Source organism: Callionymus lyra, chromosome 1 (assembly GCF_982586985.1).
Source record: "Callionymus lyra chromosome 1, fCalLyr1.hap1.1, whole genome shotgun sequence".
NCBI classification, from domain to species: Eukaryota; Metazoa; Chordata; class Actinopteri; order Syngnathiformes; family Callionymidae; genus Callionymus; species Callionymus lyra.
Genome location: NC_141818.1, coordinates 24,947,798 through 24,975,717, shown reverse-complemented (window position 1 = coordinate 24,975,717; position 27,920 = coordinate 24,947,798). Strand labels below are relative to the sequence as shown.

Genomic DNA, 27,920 nt, shown 5'->3' with positions numbered 1-27,920 from the left:
AAACATAAATGTGGTGCATTCATGCCCAGAAGGAGGTGACATGTTTCCTGTTGCTGGCATAGCGTGTTGCGACAGTACATCCGTCTGGTCCATAGGCACTATCCTCAAGGGCAGATGAAAGACATTTAGCTGCCCGCTGTGGCTGCACCCTCCTCCCATCATGAAGAGAGCTGGTACACTGACCTAGATGAAAAGGAAATACAAATGCAAATACTCTGTCAATGCTGCCAATTGGAAATGTAAACTGTCCAAAAATGAACAACTGCAATGTCGATAGACAGACAAGAATAGAACGGCCATTGGCACCAGAACTTTGTAGTACAGGCACGCTGACAAATGTTGTGTTTAGACATAAATCTATGAACTATGAATAATTTAAATCCAGGATATATATGCTGAAAGACTGACTAAGTAAACAACAAAATAGAAAGAATGTTTGTAATATGGTAACAAATGGCATTGCCGACCGCATTCCGGACAGTGGCAACCAAAAGTGGTTTCTATCAGAAGTTCATTCTGAGAGTTCCAGTGCAAGTCATCTGAGCTGTGTGGAGTAATAAGTTGAACGATTTCCAAGCAGGAGTGGATTGACGTGCCCACTTCCTAAGATGTTTGTAATTTTTATGGTCAGTATTTCTAGATGTTCAGTGAAGCATGACTGGGACTTTTTTCAAATCCCATCTGTTAAGGCGTAATAACGTCATAACGTCTCAAACTGACTGACTGAATACATTCACCTTTTTATCCCAGACTTTGACTTTGACTTGGAGGAACTGTTGTATCTTATGTATGTTTTAAAACGAGATTAAAAACCTGAGTTGTGACACTTACTTGATCTTCTGTGATCAAGAAGAAGCAGAACCTGGACCTGAGCGCATGTGGATTGAAAAGCTACTAATAATGTCATCGCCTATGCTCTGCTCTTAAGTGTAGTAAACCCAACCTATCTTTGCACTTGTTTATCTTTATCTCAAAGTGTCTACCGCATGTGTGCGCTGCTTGTCTGTATTGACGGTGCTGATGAGCGGCAGCGGCCAATGGGAGCGCAGCGGGGCGGAGAGCAGCAGCAGCAGCGGCGGAGACTTCTACTCCACCGGAGCGCGGCTCTTCCAGTCTGTCTTTTTCCCGCGTCCTCCGGTCCATGGATTATACGTTCTCCCTGCAAGTGCAACACCAGCTGGCAGTCTCCCCCACGCACTTGTATCAGGGCTACAGTGTGGAGTTACAGGTACGTGGGCGCTTTGTTTTCCTCTCTTGCTTCATTCATTGGAGAAGGACGCGTGCTCGTGGCTCTGCATGCTGATGCTGCTTTACGCTGAGATTCTTGTTGCGCGTCAGCGGTGCTGAAGCATGAGGGTGTCCGGAGAAGAGCACCAGCTGTCCGGTGAAGAGTGAGCGGACGACCGAGGGGATGGAGATTTTTCATCCAATAGAAAATGTGCCGTGAGCAAAAGGGCTTGTTGTGTGAGTGCCTTTAGATAGTTCGTCAATCCAAATGTTGTTTTTACTTTGCAACAGCACAGATTATACGAATTAAGCTACTATTTGACTATCATCATCATTTATTTTATTAGTTGAGAATACAAGTTACTTTTCGTCCAATACATTAACAAGATAAGAAATTGTTGTTTTTCTCAAGGTGACCTGTGATCACTACATCAATGTACAACGTTGTACAAACACCTATGTCGGGAATGGAAAGCTAACATTTAGAAGCTGGGACATGTCTTAAAATAATATGAATAATGTGAGCTCTAGTGGGAAATTCTTGGACACGTTATTATTAGATTTCATTCATATTGGGCTTTTTGCATCCATGGTTGTAGCATATTTAAGATGCAATATTTACTTATTACTCACAGATAATTGGCAATAAGCATCATTTAATCATTGTTTTTTACAATGAAATGTTTGAATGTGAATTAGCTGAGCATAAGTATTTTTTTTTAGCAGAGGGTCTTGTAGACAGACAGACAGATAGACAGATACTTAATTGATCCCGGAGGAGAACTTATTTCGTCCAGCAACAATAACAGATCCAACGATACAATCATCAATAAATAAATACATAGAAAAAAAATCAAATAAATAAATAAATACACTCAAATAAATACAATTAATACATACAAAACATACATATAAAATACATAAATAAATAATTGGTGAGCAGATTGAATTAAATTCAAATACTGGTTAAAAGATAAATAAAGGTTGATGTCAAGTTATATGATTGAAACCGTCTTTCTCAACATCAAAGTGACTATTAATACTATTTATCAAGAAAAACATCTACAATTGTATTCTTTACAACTCCTTTTACGTATTTCTAATTGTTTGTACTAGTACGCCAAGTCCTGAGAGCCATTTAGGCAATCCTAGATATTTCTTCGGACAGAGTCCACTGTACAATGCACAGGGATGAAAAACTGCTCACATTTATTGCTCATGGTTTACAGCTGACCATCTTGTGCTGTTCACTTGAGTGTCTTTGTTAAGAAATATTGTGTCCAATAACTCTTAAAATTGCAGATGGCAGTTTATACCCATTTTAAGATGTTTTATTTTTTACATAATTTTTTTTTTCCCAAGTTAGTTATAAATCAAGAAAGGAGCCTATGTTTAGTTGCTTGATCAATAATAATAATAAAAAAAAAAGAATCAAAGTACTATTTGAATGCCCTCATTACATAATTCTTCACTATTCATTATCATTATTGATATTAAATAAAGACTATTAAATTATTACATTTCAATATATTATTAAAACTATAAATGTTTTTTTTAAAGCTATTTCACGTAACATTTTTTGGTAATAAATTATGTTCCTAAACAGTGAAATTGTTTCTGATCACAGATAGAGTTTTGCACTGCAGACAGCATCTAAGTATCAAATGAACATTATCATCTTTTGTAAGGAAAAGTGGCTTTTGTATACTTTCATACTACACAAGTCTGGTATGTCTCTCTGTTTGTATTTGCAAAGTGTTATTTACATTTTAAAACTTAAATGTTTGTTAATTAGGAAAATGTATGTCCTCCGACAGACACAGTGTTGATAAACGTTAACCTTTTCAATATACAGAAAATTAATTTATGAATGTCCTTATGAATGTTAAAGGTATTACTGTAGACTAATGGATTCTATTTGACTTTTCCCCTTTTCTTTCATATGATACACTAACTGATGGTTTAAAAAAGAGGGTGTGAAGAATCTTTCACTCCAAGATCATCCAGAAATAAAAAAAAATGGTGTAAATTTGACATCTCAGGAAGACTTTTTGTGCATCTTCATCAAAGATGTCATCACCAGATGTTAATATAAACCTAGTTCAGGCTACAGTTCACAGCCATTCTTGCCATTCAAAGTTAGATGACTAAAAATGATCAACCATCTTGGACTAATGCATCTCCAGCAGGACTTGATGTATGAGAAGACATACAATGTGTTAAGGTGAAAGTAGGTGACTGATTTTTAATTTTACTTTAACAATCCTGTTTCTGGAGAATCAAAATGAAAGCCAAATGTGGTTACATGGAAAGGAACCAGTCGTAGAATAGCCTATTAGGGAAGTACAGTAGAAATGTTACATGATATTTAATGAAGGACACTGTTGTTATTGGAATCTATAGAAAAAATGAATAGAAAAAAAACAAGAGAAAGATTTTTTTTTTTTATGTGAAATTCTTTTTACTGTATATTAACTAATTCATTTTCTACGGCTTTCCCCCTATCCTTGTCAGAGAGGACGTAGCCATCCCAGTTCTTATGGACAAGGGGCAGGAAACTTTAAACAACCACTTTTACACCTACAGAAAATCCTGGCATAAACTCACACACAGGGAGAACATACAAACTTATAGAGACCTTTTTCCTTCAAGGCTATAATGTCCCCTCTTTCAGTTCATTTCAAACTAAAAGTTCTTAAAATAGAGATAGGATATTGTGTTAAATTGATCAATTACTCCAACATTAAAAAAAACTTGCATGAGCCCAGAATCTTTTTTGTAGATTCTCTCATAGAAAACAATATCAGCATTACTAAAAACATGGCTTTTAATGTGTTTATTTTTCTCCCTCGAAGGCTCATATTAAGGGGTAGTGATCACAACTATTTTTGTATTCTGTGAGTATAGGTTAACACTCTGAGATTAGTTTTATTAGTTAAAATCAAGCTTTTTTGAATGACCAAATAACACATTATACACAGAAGGATATTTATTTTCCTTGTCCACTTATAAATTAAAGAACCAAGCTGATAAACGGGTGATTGGATTTGAAATCACACAGAAAAGGATGACGTGATGGATTCTGTAGCCTTCAGCAGGAATAAAACAACCAGCCAGCCGCTTCAAGTGCCATCTGCCTCATTTGAAGTTGACTTTCCCCCAGGAGGCGGCATGATATTATTACCATCTCCTCCTAGCAACCACAAGATGGCTCCATCTAGGCATGGCATAGCTCTTGAGAACATTACTGTCACACAGAGGGAAGAGAAAATAGTTGAATAGATGTCTAAAAGATACATTTGATCTGGTTACTGGTTAAGAACACTAGCTCAAGCAATTAAGTTATGTTCTGTGTCTCTTTTTGGGCAGCTGTAAGTGGAGAAACTATTTCCTTTGTGGTGTGAATTTCCTGGTTCCCATAAAGAAACAAGCTGCAAATACGCTCTTTCCACCAACTTATATAAAGCCATAGTCAACACTGGAAATGTTTAAAAATTATACATATATTGGGAACGTTGACCTCACAGAAACCTGACAATAGAGACAGAACTTTGTTGTCTCTATATACGTAGGTCAAGCTTTAAATGATCCATGTTGACAGTGTTGTCGGTGCCTGAGGCTTTGTGAAAATATTTTAATCTCATAGATGGAATGTTTTCGTTCACAAACAACGGCAGTGAGTTTGTTTGCCATGCAAGTACAGTAAACAACATCTGCAATCTTCGGCGACACCACTTTGTGTTTGGTGGCTGGATTCAAGCCAATAATAGTATCAGCAGCAATGGACCAAGCAGATATGTCCTGGGTATCTAGGTACACTTTTAGGCGCAGTTTCTTGACTTTGTCAGACACCTTCTTTGAAAACTGCGAGCCTGTCCTGATGCTGCCAACGATTTTAGCCCGTCTAGCTGTCTTTATTTTTTATTTTAATTCTATTTTGCTGCCACGAAAACATTTTTTGCCATCTTTGTTTCCCCTATGTAATGTAATGTAATGTCCTTCCTCTGTCAAGTGGTCAGTTGCCTAAGGCAGAATGCAACACTACTGTGACCCAAGCTAAATCATTGCTCTGCAAAAATCCAACTGGTTGAATCAAGCCTGGGCCAAAGCCCAGTAAGTCTTATGCTCATGTCTCAGAAGTTGAGACAAATTGACATATTCCTTAGCAGGAAAGCTCCTTTTAGGAGTTTCGTTAGATGTTTGGCAGGAAACTTTCATGGAAAAGAGGCCCACAGACACATATTTTTTAACTAACTAATTTGCCTTTTAACAAGAACAAGATTTAGGTAAATTGATCGAGGCATAGACTCCAGCAATAATAAAAACAACAACAATGTAGAAAGTGCTGGTTCATTAATTAAATCTCAATGTCATTAAAAAACATTATCATTAACTCACAAAGAAGTTACGTAGACATAGTTTTAGTCAGTAAATGTGTATTATATTGTTGCACAACTGTACCAACACATTTCTAGTCTTTATATACACACAGAAAATGGCAATACAAATAATTCTGATTGTGAACAATCTCACTTTTTACTGGATGTGTTCATCAGATCTCTCCTCTCTCACAACTTGGACATGTTGCCCGACATGCTGTTAAAATTCTCTGAAGAAGCTTTTGTGGAAGACTGTGTACACTTGTAGCAAGTCTTAATCAATGTTATACATGGCAGCATCTGTCTTTGTGTCTGGTTGACGTCGACTCATTGAGCCACAGAGCAGAATAGATTTCAATTCAACTTTTCTTGGTAGTTACCTGGGATGACTGAGAACTTTCTGTATAAATATACTTTATCTTTGCCACTAAACAGTGAAATACTCTGTACTGGCTGCATTCACTTGTAGCGGAAGATCCCAGTCTCCTCATTGAAACTCATTGCAAGTCTCAAGATTTAGGCTGATGGCCTAGAAGCCGGCCCTGCCACTTTCACAAAAAAAACAACAACATTTAGACTTGTTTAATTTTTTTGGAAACAATTCCATAGATCGAGGCTTCAATACAAGATTGACATTACAGACACACAGCATTGGGTGATTGTATAAAAATATATATATATATAAATATGCAATAACTAGTGAGTTAATTGGATTTTTTTAAGTGCGTCATTTTGGATGAAGATGAAGACGATGACCATTGAGCTCCAGTTGCTATTTTAACATGGACATATATGTATTTTTGCCTGTAACTCTAAAAAAGGAACTGATTAAACTGAAAATAATCCCGACCATTAGTCATAATGGGGGTGAGTAGTAAATGAGGGGATTTTGAATTTTAGGTGAACTATCACTTTAAGGTGTATCAATCAGTAGTAATATCGGGTGACTAGTGAAAATGTGTACATTGTATCCTGGCAGTTGTTCCCATCAAGCAGGTGATAAATAGGACATTTCTGGGCTGTTGTTTTCATTTTCTCTGATTTTTCCAATCTTACTCTTAAATCCTTTCTGCAATTAATCAGATTAGCCGATCAGTATTAGACTTTAAACCGTTGTCTGGTTTCAACGTTTGGCCTAAATGTCTGCTCTGGCTCAGTACCAAACTGATAATATTACTCAAGTGCGGGCAGTATGCCCAGTGTGTGCTGATGTTTTCACTCAGCAGATTTGTTGACAGTGCTTAGGTCACACTGCATGGGAACAAGCTATTTAGCAGCAAACACAAAGTAGCTGCTTATTGTGTTAACCTCCAGGCATTGCAATTAGGTATTACTTTGTCCCACCAAAGCAGATAATACGATTTGTTTTTCTCACGCTTCTATTGACCCATGAAATACTAAATATTTATATTTTAATGATAATAAACTCTAGTCCTTTTGCATAAATCTAGACAATCACAGAACTCACCATGCAATATCTTGAGACGGAGAAACCAATGATCCTCTCAGCTGCTCTCACGATGCGCTGCAGCTTCTTATGGCAGGAAACTGTGGAGGCGCCGTTCCACACAGTGATGAAGCTTGACAGGATGCACTCGATGGTGCCTCTATAGAAGGTGAGCATCATGGGTGGAGGGGCTCTTGCTCTCCTCAGTCGCATAGGAAGTAGAGGCGCTGGTGGGCTTTTTTGATGTCCAACAGCACAAGGAGGTGTTGAGTCCCAACTGGTCCAGTTTGAGGATGAGCTGCTGGGGGATGATGGTGTCTTTCGTGTGATCGAGTCATTGTAACTTAACATTTCAATAGAATGCTGACACCATAATGTCTAACTAAAAGGCTATAAAAAACAGAATACATTCTACGGAATAATTTCTCGCTTCTCAATTATGTCAGCATATGAATAATGCTTAAAACAAAAATAAAAACAAAAAAGGACATCTAGATTTCAATGTTTAGTTATGCTATTCCTCAAAATAATGTGTCTTATTATGGCTAACGCAACAAAAAAACAAAACAAAGAGGGGTTGCATTGTTCAACGATTCTTTATTTCTTCGTTTTGATGAAGAGTGCTCACCTTGCACAGCTGTTTTCGCTGCTTTAAAGTGGTACAATGGGTTTGTGGGTTGTTCGAGCCTTTGTATGGCACCGACACATATGTCCCAGCTTTGAAGACAGTTACTTTTCCGTATTTGTAAAAGTGCATTTGCTTTTTATTTTGCTCACTCAGACTTTTAGTCAGCCTACTTTTGGTCTCCACTTGATTCAATCGTGACACATGACAGATCAAAGAGAGGTGCTCAAATGTTAATCAAACCTGATGATAAGATCGACACCCGAAGGCTTCTGGCAAATGATAATCTCTCTGCCTTTACATTTACTTCATGTGTAATTGAAATATTTAAATTGTGCTCTTACAGCAGGATACTTATAGTTTAAACGTATGAGTCAGATTGATTGTTTAATGAGTGTAGACTGTGTCAAAACAAGTATTTTGACAACTGTATCATGTGGTTTGGCAGCTCAAATGAGCTGGATATCTGTGCTGAGCCCACTTTTTGAACAGTGTTGGTGAGCTGATGCACTTGAGGGTGATTGAGAGTTCAAGCTGATTATATGGGCTGGAAGAAATGCAGACTCATGGCTTGTACTTGATATTTCAACAAGTCATCCATATTAGATGAATATGATTTTAACCACTTTGAAGCATTAGCTGTTGCTTTCAATGAACTTAGCTTTTTTTATTTTAGCCTAGCACATGGCTAGTAAACATGAAAGAAGGCAATAAGACTGTTTTCACTTATCAGGAAAGGCACTTTACAAATAACATTTACTCACTTACTTGCTTTTCACTTTATTTGTGTTTTAACTCTGCATTGTTCAGCCATGTTTGGTAAATGTTTGTCTAAAGGCCCTAAAGTCTATTTTTCCCTTTAGTAATTGCATCTCACATCTCAATTAGGGTGCTTTGCATCAAACCTACCTCACTCAAACACCCTCTTTAAATGTATCTATACCAACAGGTGTGTAACACCAAAATTACAAAATTAAATAAATTGATATATGTGTTATATAATGTATGTTAAATTATGTTATTCTATCCTTTCAAGTAAAAAGTGCATCTTAATTGTCTCAAGGAGTATGCAACTTGTCCTCAGTAAAAATTAGATTTATAGTTGCCAAAATGTCAATAGTCAGAAACTTCTAAATCTAAAAATAAGAAACATTATAGTAACAATATAATATGTTTGATTTCAATAAAGACACATTTTCACAGCTACACTGATAGTTTTCCTTCTCATCAAAATTGTGACACATACCATCAGATAACTTCAAATGGATTTGTATTATTCTTGACCTTTACAACACAGTATTTACTTTGTTTCTTTTGAAAGCACTGGTCACTGACAGCTCCTTAGTGCTCCAAGCAAGGGAGAGGGCTAGTTATCAGAGGAGACAAAAGAACATTTTATAATTAAATCCTGCTCCAAAAAGTATCTACTGTGCTGTAATCACCTGGCAGTGATAGGACAATGTGCAGTGAACTGGCATTATTGCTGCTTAAACGTGCTGGTTCCGCTAATCCATGAATGAAAACTCATGAGAATCCTTTATCTCCTCCAAGCAGGCAAATGTAAAAAACTACTTATTTGAATATTCTCTCAATGCATACAGCTATCATAGCTTCTCAAAGCTTTACCTCACTTGGAGCTTAAGACAATCGGACTTGACATTTTCATGACACAAAAATCTACTTGAACATGTTCATGTATTGATTACAAAAGTTGGCCAGCTGATTTAGAGTAGCCAAATTAAATAAAAACTAAAAAAAAAGAAACACCACAGCAGTTTATTGTTAAAGCTTTGACGAATTGTGATCATTATTTTGTTTTTCAAAGAGCAGTTGTAGAGTTGCTGTAATTGCTTAGGTTTTGTTGCAGGTTTGCCCGTATCTTTACACTAAACTTTAACCTATACAGTCGCCCTTTTTAATAGAAGAATACTTGCTCTTGGTGATTGCAGGGGGATCCATTCTAATAAAAACCCTGAGCAAAAATCTTTTCACAATTTTATAGTCATGTTTGTTGACAACTACAGATGGAAAGTTGCATTGTTAATTGGCTGAGTTGGAGGAAGTTTGTGTTGGTTTTCAGGTTAAAGGGAAAAGAGTGAGAGCCGTTTTAGTTGTTGAACTGAGACTTGAGCAGCGTGTATATGTTTTCGTGTTTGCTGGGGTCTACAGAAGACGGTGTGTCAGTTATAAAATAACCAACAGACTGTCTAGTAGCCTCGTCAGGCAGCTGATAGAAGAATTGTCTGTAATGCTGTTTTCCGCAAAAAAACCTTTTCTTCCTTTTTTTTTATATATCTTATATATTTATACAGTATATTTGTCCGTTTGATAAAAAAAGACTAAAAAACCTCGATGTTCACTAACCCATCATGATGCAACTCATAGTGGGCTGATTTTTATTTAGGTGCAACATTTAAATATATTGAAAATATTCATTACTGTATGTAAAAAAAATATCTTCCAAAACAGCAAGACTGTAGAAGGTGAAATGTGATGTGGCGAGGGACCACTGTACATGTTTGAGTCACATTGAGGCTTAAGGCTAATACCTAGGGCTGAAAATAAATCAATAAAAATGCTGAAGTTAAAAGAACGACGCCTGTGCTAACACAATACTTGTCATGCAGGAAGACAACCTCAGCTGGAGCAGGTTTTGTTTTCTTGTTGACGCTGTAGAAATTGCCTAAGTAGAACCCAAAGAAGACACAGACGAAGATAAACCTATCTGGGGCTGGAGAAGCTGTCTTGCTAGAATATCAACAACAACCAGCAGTATGTCAAGTGAGCCGTGTACCAGCGGACATCCCTGACAGCATCAATTTGTCTCATTTCATCGTAGAATTAGGCATGGTCTACAGGGAAGAAGGATTTTTATTTGTTGAGTGTACAAAAACGTCAAATACAGAAGAAAATAAAAAGCTAATTTAATCGCAATACTGTCAAAAAGAGCTCTATTAAGGATTCTTGCAGATCAATCAGTCCTAGTTAACACAACCAACATTAATTGAGCAGCCAGTTAAACACAGCTAACATGGACTTCAGTAGTGTCTTAGCTTTTAATAAAATGACCAACATTAATGCAGTCAGTGAATAAAAATGTAAAATATTGTAATTATTCTGAAGAAAAGAAAACAGCTTTTCTGTAATTGCTCCATCACCAATGTTATTACGACCCGCTCCCTGTTGCAAACTCCACTCAGACTGTTTAATGAAAAAAATAGAATGTTTGGTTATATCTCCTTTCTTTACATTTTCTAGTTGTGTAGTGTGGGCACTTATGCTTTTGTACTATTCTATTATATATAATATACAATAATGCTATATCATACATTTTGTTGATATGATATTATATATCACTATTTTGCTTTACTTTCTAAGCTTCAACTGCTGGATACTCTGTTTCTAGTCTCCCCCATTCTCCCTCGCAACCCCAAGCTTTTCATATATCAGACCAGTGGTTTATTGAAGAAGATCATAAGGATAGTTAAAGTGTCAACAAAAACAAACTACTATACTTGTAGCATAGCCACATGCATTGTCCAAAGTGATGTCGGTTTAGTAATGTGTGTTTAAGATCATTTACCCTGTGACTGTAGGTAAAATGAATATTTTTTTCAAGCATCTATTTACGCAGAGAGTGAATGCACTCGGGCAGATCTAACAACCAGATCCATTGCATTAATGAACTCACTGTTACAGCACTTCGCACTCAACAGACCTAGCTCTTCATCCAAGGCTGCTGGATTATATATAGCCCACAGGAGGAAGTAGCTCTGACTAAGTATATTGAGATCACTAAGCTATGCCTACAGTATATTTGCATAAAATGATGAGTACACTTTATTTTTGTCTGGTTGTGAACATTTCAATCTCTTACCATTTCTTTTGAAAGGTCTTTGGCTTTTATTTTTTTCTATTCAGTGGATACATGAGGTGAGTATATTACGGTATCACTATAGAAAAAATGGTCATTGCAGTAATACATCTTGAGCTGCTGACTATAATTATAGGTCAATTGATATGATAATTCACTTTAATCCATGTAAAATTGTACCTGCTCCTTTCACTGCCCTTTTGTCTGCTCTTTACTACCAAAAAAAAATGTGCTTCTAGCTTCAAGCATCAAGCTGGCTTTTTAGTTTTTATTCACATTCATACTGTGTAGACTTGATAGTAACAGATTATTATATGTGACTGATCCTACAGAGGGACCAGGGGACTTACTGAGAACTTTACCTCCGACTAGTGGCTGGTCCTAATAAAACCAGAATTATAGATAGCTTAGAATCGCTAAGGAACATCTGGAAAAGTAAACAAAGAGGCAAGGCAAGGCATGGCTAATCTCTTCAGCCATGGAAATCTTGAAATTTTTGACGAAAAATGTTCTACTCAACCTCATGGATACTAAGGGTTGCGATTATTTTGTTCCTTTTTAGGGTTATAGGCAAAAATGTAAGTCCTTTTTTAATGTAGCAAGATTATTTTTAGAGGAAGCTATATCATCTTCCGCATGTGCACTGACATTTGCAATGTGTTCACTCAGACGTCAGGCAGCAGTTGACAGACTGATAACTTCCACTACAATCAAACTTAAAATATAGACTTACACTCAATACGGAAAGTATTCACACCCCTTTTACTTTTTTTAAAGACTCATTTGGAACTGTATTAAATATCTTACTCGTCTCATCAATTAACACACAATACCCCAATAATTCAATGAAATAAATGTTTTTCCTATATTTATAATAAGTATTCACACTCTTTATTTAGTACTTAGTTAATGCACGTTTGGCAGCAGTTACAGCTTCAAGCCTGTTTGGGAAGGATGCCACAAGCTTGGCACACTTAGATATTCCCCCATTCTTCTCTGTAGATCCTCTCCAGATCTCTAAGGTTGGGTGGGGATGCTGTATAGCAGGGGTAGGCAACCCGGTCCTCCAAGAGCCGCAGTGGGTGCAGGTTTTTGTTCCAACCGTTCAAGAGGACACATTTTCACCAATCAGTTGTCTTAGGAGTGAAATCAGTTGATTGTCAGCCTGGTGTTGCTTGTTTCAGCTGAAACAATCATTGGTTAAACTGCACATCCTTGATGGGTTGGAACAAAAACCTGCACACACTGCGGACCTTGAGGACCAGGTTGCCCACCCCTGCTGTATAGGGTTCAAGTCAGGACTCTGACTGCGCCACTCTAGGACATTCACTCACTTATCCTCAAGCCATTGCTATTTTTATTTTTGACGTGTGCTAGGACAACGACATCCTGTTGAAATGTGTCAAAGTTGGAGTTCCTGTGAGCTCTGAAGCAGGTTTTTATCCACTATGTTTCTCTACACTGCTCCCTTCATTCTTCCCTCTCTCCTGACTAGACTCGCGGTTCATGCAGCTACAAATCTTACCCTCAGCATGATGCTGCTACCACCATGCTTCACCATAGGGATGGTCGCATGGATCCCTGGTCGCCTCCAGACATGACGCTTGACATTCATGAGTTCTATTTTAGTTTCCTCAGACCAGAGAATCTTGTCCGTCATGGATTGTCTTATGGGAAACTCCAAGCAGGCTTTCATGTGCCTTTAACTGAGGAGAGACTTCTTTCTGTCAATTCTACTGTAAAGCCTCGATTTGTAGAGTGAGTTGTCCTTCTGCATGGTTCTCCCAGTTCCTTACAGTGGTGATGGAGCTCTGTCAGAGTGCTGAAGCTCCTTGGGATCTTGGTCCTTTTTCTCTTCCATGGACTGTGAGCTGTGTGGACATATAAAGAGTGTGCGCTTCTCCCAATTATGTCCGATCAACTGAAATAGCCACAGATATACTCTAGTCAAGCTGTAAAAATATATCAAGGTCAATCAAATGCAAAAAGCATGGATTTAAGCTCCGTCTTGTGGGCCATAGCAAACAGAGTGAATACTTATGTATATGAGAGATTTCAGTGTTTTTTTAATTAACAAAATGTTGGAATCAGTCCGTTAAAAAAAAGTACAAAATAGAGGCTGCAGTTTTCAAAAATGCTGTATTATCATTTTAATTTTTAATTTTTTTAAAGTAAGTGGGCAAAGTCTGCAGAGAAATATATGAGTAAGTAAGTTATTTATATTTATAGAGCGCTTTTCCAGACCAGGGTCAAAATATATACTTAAAAGGTCAAGATAACACAGAGAATAACACAGGAGTTCCAGAAAATCAAGGAAAAGCCTGCACAAATAAAAATGTCCTAAGATGTTTCTTGAAGGAGTCAGTAGACTCCATCAAGCGCAAAGAGAGAGGAAGATCGTTCCAAAGCTCAGGAGCAACAGATGAAAGGATTTCTCTCCTCTGGTCCTGAACCGTGTTCAGGAACCATCAGTAGATTCTGATCCACAGACCTCAGAGCCCGAGCTAGGGTGTAAGGCTGGATCAGATCAGTGATGTAAGGAGGAGCCTGACCTTGAATAGCTCTGGACAAATCCTTTTTTCCCTTGTCAAGTCTGTTGACCACATGACAAATTCGTTCTGCTCAAGTTTCACGAAGGATTCAGGCATGTTGTTGGTCAACCAGATCGTTTGACAGTAAGAGTGTTGGAACAAGGGTTCTTCCCTGGGAAGGAAACAAACTTGTTGAGCATGGTTATATATTTGCCTTGTCTTTGATCTTGTCTTTAAAATCCATTAGGCACTACACCAGGAGATCAAGTCTTCCATTGAGAACTCCAAATTGTCCGTAGTTGTGAGTGTGTGTATTATTGTGCCTGGATTTGCCCTGCGACAGACTAGGTACCCGTTCAGGGTGTCCCCCTTCTCTCGGGATCCTTTCATTTGACGAATGAGATGGATGGAGTTCAGGGCTCAGGTGGAGCTGTTGTATCCAAACAAGAACAACACATTAAAGTGAAGTGTCAGATGTGTGATTGAGCCCCTCAAGAATCAAAAACATTTTGAGCCCCCGATGACCAACATCACTTATTGAATTCCTTTCCTCATCTCATTAAGGTCTGTTTATCTATTCCCATTATCATTTATTTGCTGTGTATCTTGGTATGCTGTTTTCCTCTATGGTCCCTGGATATTTAATGCGATCTCACTTGGTGGAGCATCTGTCACTAAATGTAATACTCTCCCTAATGAAATATTGATCAGTGGCAACCAATGGATGAAATGGGATTATTGTTTTGAGTTTGTATGTCTTGCTCCCTGCAGACCAGTCGTATTCAAGTGGAATATTCTGACATGTGTGTTTGCTCTTTCTGTCTCTAGATGAAGTCAACAGAGGTGGACCAAGGGCTTTTCACAGACAGCTACTGCAGAGTGTGCAGCGCTCAACTCATCTCAGAGTCCCAGCGGGTCGCTCATTATGAGGTGATGATGATACATACGCTCTCACATGACACTCGTGCCAAATTGTGGCCAGCGGGTCAAACTCTTCATGTTCAGTGTCTAAAATAATTATCTACACTCATTACCAAAGTAATGTTGATTGTAATCTGAGAAATTAGATATCAATTAGTATGTGTCTCTTATTCTTAAACAAAGTTGGATCAGAAAGATCAAGCAAATACTTGCAAAGATTCCAGACCCTTTAAATGCGATTACAAAAACAGGGGTAGTTTAACTAATTCAAAGGCCTATGTCATTAGATAGCTTTTCACCTTACTCTCTCCTGCAACTTTTCTTTTGCAGTTGGAAGTGTCATGCGCGCTTTTATTTCAAGGGGTCCTGATGGGTGATGGGTAATGAGAGAAGTGCATTGTTCTACAGGCCTCATGCAGGAGAAGCGGCAGCACCAAATCCAATTAAATATTTATTTAGTTATTGTGGAGAGGAATGATTGAACACAGAGCTCAGCCTGTTGCCTCACGGATAGTAAGGGAGGGGTTAACCTTTCTTTGTATGGTTGTAATGCATGCTGACAGGTTTTGGTCACAAAGGTGAGCAAAAGGACAAGTAAAGAACAGATGGAAGGGGAAACAAAGGAACTAGTAATTTAACTAATTAACACATTTTCTACTCACCCTTATGTTAAAGGGTTGGGTTTCTTCAGAGTAATCCATTCCTTTTTAGAGTTATAGACAACAATATTCATTTTAATGTAGACATTGTCATCATCTTCATCTTTAGGCTCTTAAAAACATTCAAATACCAGTCCAGTATGTGTCATATTTTTAATGGATCATGGTCAGATGAAGCTGCATGAAGCAGTGTCATTATTTTCAGAACCCACTATTTTCCTTTGTGTTTTAATAAAACATTACATCATTTGTAAGTAGATGGCGCCACCTAATGACCTCTATACAACATGACAATGCTTCATGGAGCTTCTTTAGTGATGTTTCATTAGAATTTTTAAAACCTAAGGAAAATAGTGCAGGGACCGCCATCTAGTGGGCTCTGAAAATAATGACACTGCTTCATGAAGCTTTATCAGTAATGACGCTGATACTATCAATAACATTATTGGTATTCTCTATTACTCTATTATTCTCTTGCAACACATCTCTATCTGCATTTCTCAACACTCTAACACCTGATTTGTATTCATTTTAACTACAACAGTATCTTAACCCCATCCGAATCCTAATAACTGTCAAAAACTATTTTTTGAAACCTTGACGAGGCATATATTCTATATACTGTATGAGTGTTTGCCATTTAATCATATGTATATTTCAGAGGGCGGGTGAATATGCACAAGTATGATGCATCGGTCAAAGAAATGAATCATGCAAGTGGGCATATCAGAGCATTACTTTCCTCCTTTGTCATGATGCTTCTGCTGCCACGCCACTGCTGCACACAGAGCAGATTAGTCCATCAAAGAGAAATTTAAAGGGCCTAAATATTATTTCCGTTTGGGCTGCTCTCTGAATAATCCCTCTTTTAACATGTCTAGCCATATTTCCAGCAGAAATAGCCTCTACCACAAACAGCAAAATATGTTTGTTTGGAAAAAATTGGATTTTAAATTCACGATTATTTTTAGACAATAACATTTTAATAGTTTGAATGGCTTTCTGTTGCTCATTTTGCATTGTTTACCTCTGTATGTTTTTGGACAATGGGAGGAAACTAGAGGACCCAGTAAACCCATGAAAACATTGGGAAACATGCAGACAAGATCCACACAGAGAGGCCACAGGTTGAATGGGGCTAGAAGCAATCCTGCAACTTTCTTGCTGTTAGGTGGCTGCACTAACCACTATGGCAGCCTGCACCCTTGCACCTTGCATTACCTATTTAGAAAAGCAGAAACACAAATTCATGTTAAAGCAAACAACACTGTTCATGGTTCATTTTAATTGACTGTTGACAAACAGCATTGTTATGATTTGCATAAACCATATGGATGTTGCGAGACTGAATGAGCAACAATTAAGTTTATCTCACCACATTGTGCAGGTGCATCTACATACATTTGCATTTTCATGACCTCTGGATGTGACCTTTACTTACATTGACCATTCAATAAGATTCAGATTAATCCCCCCACACATACAGTACATCCCATCATTAGCTCAACATCAAATATGAATACTGTATTCTGCGAAAGGTCTGACTCAATGTTTTCCTCTTCAAAGGAGATCGCATTTAAAGTCTATATTGTTTGTCAGAAAATTGAACTCCCTCCATGATCCCTTCTTAATGACTTCCCACGGATCATTATCACTGTGAGGTCTCATAAAAGTTGCAGCAGGTTGGTAGAGGACTTATTGCATTTTCGTTCAAATACTGTCTCATGTTTACATCACAGGCTAGCATCTTGAAACCACAAACATCAAGCTAAGGTTCTGAATCCTAAATACTCACATGATCTAGGAACATTTGATCTACATTCAAAATCTTATTACATGAGATCCCTGGTAGGATAATAGCCAATTAAAAAACCAGCTGACTGAGAAAATAGGAAGAGCTTACACTTTAAAACAAAAAACTTTTCTTGCCCACCAGAATATAGTATTAAGTATCTTGGGCACAATATTGACAAGTGAATGTGTACTTCATTAAATTGTCCTCATAAAGAATTATCTTTTGTGTGTAGTCTCCTAAAAAAACAACATCTTAAGATTAATAGACTGATTATGTTTGTATCTCAAAATAACAATTTAACATTTATTATAGTCTTTATCACTAATGTCAAAGACAAATCTTAACTCTACAACAACCAGCCACCCATCCTCCTTCTTATTCAAACATGCATTTTGTCTTGCTATTGACCTTCTTTTACTAAAAGATCTGCCCTGCTGCTCACATAGTCTTAAATCACTGTCGCTCCAAGAGCGCCTTACATGTCCTGTAAAACCCTCATATACTTCTAAGTTGCTCCTTCTTCCTTTTACAGGAGCAAATTTACTTAGTCAAAACAAGGCATTGTCATTTGTCTCAAGAAGCTACATTGCAACTTCTTCTGATCTGTGTTCTTTTCTATTAATATCCTCAAAATACATAACATATCTTATGTCTCAAACCACTCTCCAAAAACAGTGAGAGAAGCCTTAAATAAAGGCTTGTTCCATCTGAACCACAATGGGTATGTCTAAGCTTGGGCCAACTTCTAGTCTTTTGTTTCAGCCTCAAGGTCAGGTTTCTTATAGACTAAATAGCTGATTACATGTCCAAAGAGCCTGTTCAAGGAAAATAGAACTAATGCAAATCCTAATAACTTACAGCTTACCCTCAATAATAATAGTAAAGTGTATCTGGTCATTTTAAAATAAAATCACTGTGAAACAGACCCTAAATTGATTGCTATGCACATTTGCTATTTAGTGTAACCCTGGACAGATTACTCGCTCAAATTGCTTTAATATAAGGTAAAGTCAAAATCACAAAGCCACAACCTATGTGCACCAACAAGGTGGACATAAGTAAGAGTCTCATTTCAGAATCTTTAGCAAGGTGTAGATGAAGAATTTGCTCTGGCTCTTATTATTGTTTACTTTATTAAAACCCAATCATGTACAAGGGAAGACAATGGTGTTGTGACTTTACATAAGTGAGGCCAATGGGATCTAAGTAAGAAGAGTTTAGCTCCTCGTGACCTCTATTAACACAGACACACACTAACCTTATTTGTTGGCAGTAGTGGACCAGTAGTTGCTAAGAGAACGAGACAACTTATTAGTCTGCTGTATAAGATGAATGTAATGTTGAACTATGGAATAAAAACACATGGTGTTGTGGTACAACATTTTATTTCTGCCCTATGAAGGTGATTAAAATAGTGGGGCTTTGAGGCAATGGAGCATGTCAAATTAAAACAGCGGGAAATGTTTTCTACGCTCACACTTCCAGCTAATATCTCGCACAATTCCATCATGACTCAGTTTTTAATCCTAGCCAGGGACTTGAATTCCAGTTAAGCCCCTCCTATCACCAGCCTTATAGCCCTGCCAGGCCCTCTGGGGGTTAATTTAAAACGGCAAGCCAAATTTAAAATGTTGCGATTCACAGAAGTGTGAAATGTAATTTGCAGTGATTTGTGTTATCGATGGAGTAAATGAGATACAGAAGACCAAAAAAGTTAATGAGGTTATGAGATGATTTGTATGTAGAATCAATTCTGTTTATGCATTTACAGTATCTGATGCTGGGAAATGTGAAAGTAACAGTTTAAAGTAATGCAAGTTGTCTTCTCATTTTAATTAGAGTCTTATCACTAATGCAGCTCTAGAATTAAGAATTGGTGGCATTATATGTATATATTTTTATTTTAACTCTGAACTAGGAATAATAGTAAAACTGCTGTAAAACGATAGTTTTAACACGCTCTTTTTTGCCATGCTTTATATGTTGATAAAGAAAACAAAATGATTGAGACAGTCAATAATGTAGAAATAATACAAATGTATACATTTGTTATATTTTGCAAAAATTCTAAAATGAATCCACACGTTTGTATATATTTGTTTGAATAAAAACCAACATAAATTGCAAAGAGCGTGCCATACTTGTAGTATACATTAAGTAAAATATAAACTAAAATAAATAAAATGAAATGTTTCCAAAAATACTTCACTAAACTGAGTAGAAAAACACCTAAAATGAAGCAAAGGAAAACTGTGAAAAAAATATTTAAAAAAATTTAAATCGGAATAATAGAGAAAGACGTGCGGAAGAGATCAAAATCCCACTCACACACCTTCACAGAGTGAGTGGGATTTTGAGAAGAAAAAGCTCAAAAGAGCCAAAAGTACAATTCAAAGAATAATTGTGGAACAACTTTTCCAGCAAAGTCGTGAGCTTGATCTGACGTGATCTGACATTGCAGACCGGAACCAGAAAGGTATTGTATCAGGCTCTGGAGTCTTTTAGTAGGAACAAAAGGGAATACAATACAATAAAGTAAAAGCATACAAAAAAGTACTATTCACAAGGGTTAGCAGCATATTTTATAAAGTGAACTAAACACCTTAATCAAAAACATTTTAAATGAAAGCAAACAGAGTTAAACAGCATTAAATAATTAGAGTCTGAAATCATGTTGTTCCAAAGAAGCATCATCAGAATGTGGTGAGCCTGTTTAACTCACTCAAGCAACAGTAGCAGAATGGGGACTGGAAATCTACATTAGTTTAACACGCTGTATCGATATGAATTTAAACTTTTTAAGGTCAAGTCAAGTGTTGCCTTAAAGAAGAGCATACATTTTAGGGCACCAAGGCAAGTTAGAAGGGGCACCAAATCAAATGTGTATATCATTAACACCTGTTGAAAACAACAAGAAAGTAAAATGACAACTTAAATATATAATTTCAGTAATTTATTTGACTTACAACAAATAATGCAATGACATTTTTTAAATAATGCACTTGGGTTTGACATAATGTTATTTAGGCATATCAGCTATGCATTAACTTCTTGTGCTTCTACTACTAGTAATTATTCATTTATAACAAATATGTATTATAAAAACAAACTAATATATTATAATAACAAACTTAATTAAAAGCCTTTGCATAAATAAGCACCTGGCATACATGTTTAAGTAATGAGAATTACAAGAACATGATAATAAAAGACTGGATTATATGTAAAAGTAAGTAAGTAAGTAAGTAATTAGTATTTATAGAGAGCTTTTCAAGACCAGGGTCACAAAGCGCTTAAACAATTTAAAAAAATACAAATTACAGTTTACTTTTTATATAAATATTAAAAGTAAAATATTAGATAGTGAGATTTCAGGAACTGTTGAGTTTCGAGGGCAAACAAACTAAATAATTTTAGCAGTGCATTTAAACAATGAAATAAACTTACCTAAAAAGGTTGTGTATTTTGCTACATTTTTCCCAACGGCCTGTAATTCCTCATCTTTCATTTTCTTCACCCTTTCCTTGCTCTGCATTTTTCAAGTTCACCATACACCTCACCTCCTTCGAGACGCTGACGTAACGAGTGTATCCCTCGGAACTGCTCCGCTGTTTACGTCGTCAGTTAACCTTTGACGCAAGCTTCCAAAATGGCCCATGTTTTTAACCTTTTACCGTTAGATATTGAACAGTTTAAAATGTTAAATAACAGTGAAGTCGGGAGGATTTTATAATGTCAACGTCACAATACACAATTACGCTACCAGTATCTAATTAACAAATAAAAGCCAAGGGGGGTCACGGTAAATTGTTGCCGTAAACACAGAAATAAATGTGAGGAAGAGAACATTTATAATATTCCAATTTTCTCTCTTGGAATGTGCTACTCCATCTTAATCCTGATGGGCCTGTATCTGTGATCTCAGGGGCTTAGCTCTCAATCAATACCTTGTTTCTCGATGGGAGACCTAGAATTGAATGCTTAACCAACATTCCTTACATATTCTTGTGGTGGGTCATGTAATCTTCTCATCTCTGCTCCACAATCTCCCACCTGTCGGTAAGAGGAATGATGCTCTCTAGAATTATTTTCTTTAAGATACGCAGCATAGTGGTGTTCTTGTTCCTGAAACAGATACATCTGTTTAGATTTACCATTTCACTTCTTGAGCAAAGAGCTTTTGAGGATTATTTGGAATGTGAGATGTGAAGCTAAGACACCACTTTAAGAAATGCTTTACTGATACATACAATAAAATGAAACCTCCAGCCATTGATATGTAAAAAGGAAGCTTTTAAGCAGAAGAATTTTGCACCGTGCACACTCACCTGCCTTTACCTTTGGACTCTTTTTCATTGTGAATGTGAGATTGTAAACATACTATATTATACCCCCAGGGGTGCCCGAGAGGGGGGGAGGATGAGCAGCCTAACAGGACGGATAAACAGGTTACGAACATTGCTAACGGAAAAACGACAACGAGTGCAGTCTGTTCATGTGGCAAAGTCTGCAAAAAGCAGCATGGCCTGAAGATCCACCAGGCCAAAATGAAATGTCTGATGGGGAAGCAGGTGGAGCAACGCACAAGTCCAGTACCTGGTGAGACGCAGGAGGAGCCCGGCCAGGAGGCAACCCACATTGCCCAGACCCTCCACGCTCCACAAGCCCCACCCCATGCCAGGCTTTCAGAACACCGCCGTGTCAAGAGGCCTGCTGCCAACAAGGAAAGAGATTGGCTCTAGTTTGATGAGGATCTGGATCAAGTCCTTGAAGCAACTGCAAAGGGAGATGTAGACCAGAAGTTGCGGACGATGGCTGCAATGATCATCAGCATCGGTGCGGAAAGGTTTGGCATAAAGGAACAACAGCCAACCAGAGGTCGAGGGGAGCCAAACAGTGTTGAAGATTAGCCAGCTTCAGGAGCTTAGACTGCTTGGACAGCAGTTTAAGCAGGCTAGGGACGAGGAGAAGGCCGGGCTGGCAGAAACTCACCACCCTCCGTCGAGCTGAGTGGCATAGGAGGAGGGGTAGAGAAAGAGCCAGGATACGTGCAGCCTTCATTGTAAATCCCTTTGGCTTCACCAAAAAGATCCTTGGGCAGAAAAAAAATTGGCTGCCTTGCATGTTCTGAAGATGAGGTTAACAAATACCTTAGTGCCACCTACAGTGACAGTGCAGAGGCTCCTCTGCATGTTCTATCAGTCTGTAGTTTGATCAGGAAGGCTGGCTCTGTGGTTGGCATGAAGCTAGACTCACTGGTGACAGTTGCTGAGAGGAGATCACTGAACAAACTACTGTCCATCATGGATGATGACAGTCATCCTCTGAACACTGTCATCAGTGAGCAGAGAAGCAGATGGAGTGCACGAATGCTCCTTCCCAGATGCAAAACAAATAGACTCAAGGACTCATTCATTCCTCGGGCTATTAAATTGTACAATTCGTTCGGGGGCAGGAGTGGAGTAAAAGTATCATGATGTTCTATTCTATGTTCATCTTTTTATCCTTTGTCTTTGTTATTTTTCTTTGATTTTAGTTCTATATCTTTATGTTTAGACTAAGATTGTATCATCTTGTTCTTTCTCTTTATTTGTCTTTGTCCTTGACAAAAAATTGCTGTATTTGCTGTGGATAATTTGGGAAAAAAACAATATCCCGAAGAAGACCTCTTGAGGGATCAATACAGTTCTACCTAACCTAACCTAACCTAGTGCAAAACACTGAAAGAAATCGCATTATAATTTTTTTTAGGTCTATTTTTTCTCTTCATCCACATAAAGAAAAGGCTAGACACATTGATGCATAGCTCTGAGAAAGTCACTTTGCTTAAAAGGGAAGTCTTTCCTGTCTCTGAAGGTGAAGCCAAATCTACTTACGTAAGTTTTGACTGGCTGCATTTGCAGAAACAAAGGACATATCATCAACAACCTCATTACAGCTTTGGTGCTTATCAACTCGAATGATGTCCCTTATGTCAGTTTATTGTCCTTTCTTTGGTAAAATGAACCGAGAAATTGTAAAATGAAGATAAAAGTGGATTCTTTTCAACTTCTTATGTCTGGGACTAATCCTAGTTTCTCATATGCATATATACAAACATGAAGGTTAGGTAATCATTGAACAGCAAGGTCAATTTGACATTTGGTTCTAATCCGCAGTGTCAGACTGCCTAATTCCTACTCTAGTAAAGTTGTGTATTTATTTTGGATCTGCAACGCCTTTTGTTGGTTTTTGGCAAATGCTTCCTGCTCATATATGCTGGTTCAGCACTTTACACGTCACCTATTCAAACACACAATTACGCAGTGATGGGAGAAAGCTGCAAAGCAAGAACAATCAGGGTTTAGTGACCTGCTCAGGGACAAAACACAATCATATCCGTAACTGTTATTCAACCAGCAACTTCTTAGCCATAACCCAACCACTGTACTGTTTTAGGGGTTTGTGTTGTGTGTTGATACAGTTTTATTTGAATTGTGTTCTATTTGTCCCAGTCACTTGTTTCTAGTTAGTCACTGTTTTTTGTTTTTTAATGATTGTATATTATATAAAAAGTTGAACTAATTTCCCTTTTATAGTGTCAGGGATTGAAAGTTGAGAACTTCTTCGAAAAAGCAAAGCAAAACAAAAACAAACCAGAAAAACAGAGGCTCTAAGCAAAACTAAGTAATCTAGACAAAAGAAATAACACTCTCCTGGGGAGGAAAACAAACTCAAATAACAAAAGCTAAAGTTTCTAAACTAAACAATTCCAAAAAAGAAAAATCACTCTATTTAAACACAGGAGGGTAATGAGGGACAGGTAGAAGCAATCAGTGATTAGTGAAGAGGTATATACTTCACCTGTTTATTATATATATGACAATAACCTTGAGTCTCTTATCCAAGATACATAATAGAAGATGCAGAAAGGTTCAATATGTCAAAGTCTCTTTATGTCCAAGGGAAATTAAAACTTTCACATCCTCATGTTGCTCACCTCAAAAGCATTAAGAAGAAACTCAAGGACGTTTACTGATACAAATATAAGACAAAGTCATTTTTTTTCTCACTATTGTTAACTTCTTTATCCTTTCAATGTTGACTCTAAAACACGCTGAATTAGAGTAGATAACCAGCCACAAATGTTTAAAGCCATAGTTTAAAGCTCAAAGTTGAGCGACTGTTCAGGAGTTTCAAGGGAGTTGGTGGGCTAAAGGGCTACAGTAGAGTGGAGAAACAGCACAGGCAAATCAATGGCAAGAAACATGTGCTTATTAGACTAACTGATGGAGGGCTGATGGGAAACAACTCAGGCTTTTTAGTAAACAGTTTATCTGTGAATTTAGCAGATTTACATCTGACGTCTCGCAGACGCAGCAGTCTGATTTTGTAAATGGGAGACTAAAAGTGTGTGGTAACATTGGCTACACCGCACATATAGAAAGTGCATACTTAACGTACTCAAGGCTGAAAAGAAAATCCATACTACATTACCTTCACATCAGTTAGCCAATCAGACCCATGTGGACCTCGACCCCACCAATACCTGTGAGTGCATGAAAGAGCACAGGTTTGGGCAATATTTGCACATTTACCTCGGTCTGATGGTTTGGGACTTTTGTCTTAGATTATTCTTAAAATAAACTTAAGGTTTCTTTTTTTTTTAATATGTCTTTTTATTATCGAGTCCAATAAAAAAAATATAGAGTCGGTAAATTCTCTTAGGACCATCTCTCTATGTAGATTTCTTCTATTGTCTAATGTTTTTCAACAGTACTTTGATTCGGCTTGTTCTGATTTACTGATTGAAGTCATAAGAAAATAGACTGTTTATTTATGAGTAGCGGGCCGTGCATTTCAGCCCCAGGCCAGCAATGACATTTATTTGTTACATATACTTGTTGATTCTAAATTAATCCACTTTATCATTGCATCAATATGACACTACAGAGCAAATCAACCAATAAGCTCAACATAGATTTCCTCCATGTCGACTGTTTACTAAAATAAAATCCATCCTTCTTCTTTTTCAAGATGACCTCAATGTCTCAATGGTGCAGTTTGTCTGGGTTCTTTAGGTCCATGAATAAGTACATTATTTCAATATCCTCAACCAAATCTATTAGTTCTCCTCATTCAGCCATGCTGTATATTTTAAAATATTTTGTGCTTATTCAATCAAAGGACACGACAGAAAGAAAGAAAGAAATTTGTTAACAGCAATTGTCAATGAAAAAACAGGACACATATTTTACTTACCGTATTTCCGCACTTTTAGGCGCAGCAGATTAAAAGGCGCACCTCCATTGAATGGCCTATTTTAGAACTGTTTTCCTAAATAGGGCGCACCGGATTATAAGGCGCATAGTATAATAGATACAGTCAAACGTTTGACTGGGGTTGCGTTATGCATCCACTAGATAAAGCTGTGCTTAAGGGAATGTCAACGAAACAGTCGGATAAAGTCAAACTGAATTAAGCTTTCTGACAACTCCCATGGTAACGAAGTTCAAATGATGTTTGAAGGGCTTTAAGCAGCAGCGCGTGAGACTGGTGTTGTGAGCAGACAAATGTTGATTGTGCAGCAAAGAATTTGAGCGTGTGTATGACAGCCAGAGTGCACGTGTATAACATGTTGAATTCACATGTATTACTGGTTGAGCAGCAGAATGTTACACGTGAGTGTACAACAACCAAGACACACTCGCTAAAACCTTGGCAGTAATCTTACTCCACAGACGTCTGCCATGATGTGACGTGCGTCGTTAATCCCACCCTGTGATAACGCAATGACGTAATTCCGCCCACGGCGTGTCGGCTCAGTCAGCGCAGAGTCATTAAAGTGTTGAACAAGTCATCCACCAGGTAATGTTCGTATATAAGGCGCTCCGGATTATAAGGCGCAATAAGTCGTTTTTTGAGAAATTTGAGAAATTGAGAGGCTTTTAATTGCGCCTTATAGTGCGGAAAATACGGTAATAAGAAATATAGACGCTGAGGTGCTTGAGTTTGCAAAACAATTTTTATAGCACAAGTTAACATTACGATAAAAAAGGAAATAAAGTACCACCCACCCCAGGACATAAGTAAAAAAAGGAAACCTACATTTACAACAAAATACTTTTTCTTTTTAACTTTACATTAAATAAACCACCCAAACTGTTGGCTTATAGTAAGGAAATGTAATTAAGTAAGTAATTAAGTAATTTATATTTGTAGAGTGCTTTTCCAGACCAGGGTCACAACGCGCTTAAACGATCAAAACAATATCCAATAAAACATATACTTAAAAGGTCAAGATAACACAGAGAACAACACAGGAGTTCCAGAAAATCAGGGAAAAGCTTTCTTGAAGGAGTCACATCAAATATGGATTGGCCATAAAAGTAAAACAAAATAACCAAGGGACCTTTATAATATACTGTATATATATATATATATATATATATATATATATATATATATATATATATATATTTATATACTGTATATGTGAAATTAAAACAATAGAGGCACATATATAATAATAATAATAATAATAATCTCTATTTATATAGCGCCTTTCTAGACCAGGGTCACAAAGCGCTTTGACAGCCATTCACACATACTGATGGGAGTAGGCTGCACCACATGTTGCATTTCAGACTATAGGTGTATCATTGATTGCGTAACTCATGAAAGACTGGCAATATCACCTCTTTGCACTCAACAGGTGAACCAGCATAAAAGTGTAAACTAGAAAGTGAAGAGACCCCAATGTCACAATAGTTTGCTTTACATCCATCCCTTCTGCCCAGCGGCTCTCACCAGAAACCTGATCCACACCATCCCTCCCCGAATTGTAAGGCCTTAATCCTTTTTTGTTATTGTAAAATAAAATAATGATTATATAACACTACTCCTATTAATACTACTGCTACTAATACTACTACTAGTATTAATACTAATAATAAAAAACAAACAATAATAAAAATAATGGATAAATCACGATTTGGACGTCTACGTTTTTTCCTGCGATTCACATAAGATACGGTTCCTGAGTAGGCATTTAAGTCCCTTGAACGATGTAAATACTTGATTATCTTATCCCTTCTGACAAGAATCCACAAAACAACTGGTTACTTACTAAATTGGGTTCCAACCTTTAGTGGAAGGTGTCAACTAAAAGAATTTACATAGATAAGAGAGTATCTGTTACGGTCGTCCCCATTTGATTATCACAAATTGTCTGCTTTCTCCCTCAGCGTGAATAACAGAAGACATTTTCATCATGGCTACAGTGAAAACAAGGCCAACCAGAATTTGAAAATTTCCTGCAGAACATTTATGACACGACAGAGAATTTTTGTGCCCAAACTTGATGGAGAAAACACAACATAGTTGGTGTTGTGAGGGGGGATGTTTTTGGCTGTAAAAAGGTCATTATGTAGCTCACTGCTGATTAATGAGGTCCCCTGTTGGTTCAGACTGAAACGATTGG

At 37.3% G+C, this 27,920-nt stretch overlaps 1 protein-coding gene across 2 annotated transcripts in view; it reads left to right on the top strand.

The window, feature by feature from the left end:
* Window positions 1–1,082: 1,082 nt before the first annotated feature.
* Window positions 1,083–27,920, top strand: part of LOC148088634 (zinc finger matrin-type protein 4-like) — an 89,230-nt gene continuing 62,392 nt past the window's right edge. For both annotated transcript variants that reach the window (XM_087798340.1, XM_087798339.1), the window contains exons 1-2: window positions 1,083–1,228; window positions 14,912–15,013. In XM_087798340.1, the coding sequence (XP_087654466.1) occupies window positions 1,142–1,228; window positions 14,912–15,013 (189 nt within the window). In that variant the 5' untranslated portion in view covers window positions 1,083–1,141. The remainder of the gene's footprint in view (window positions 1,229–14,911; window positions 15,014–27,920) is intronic.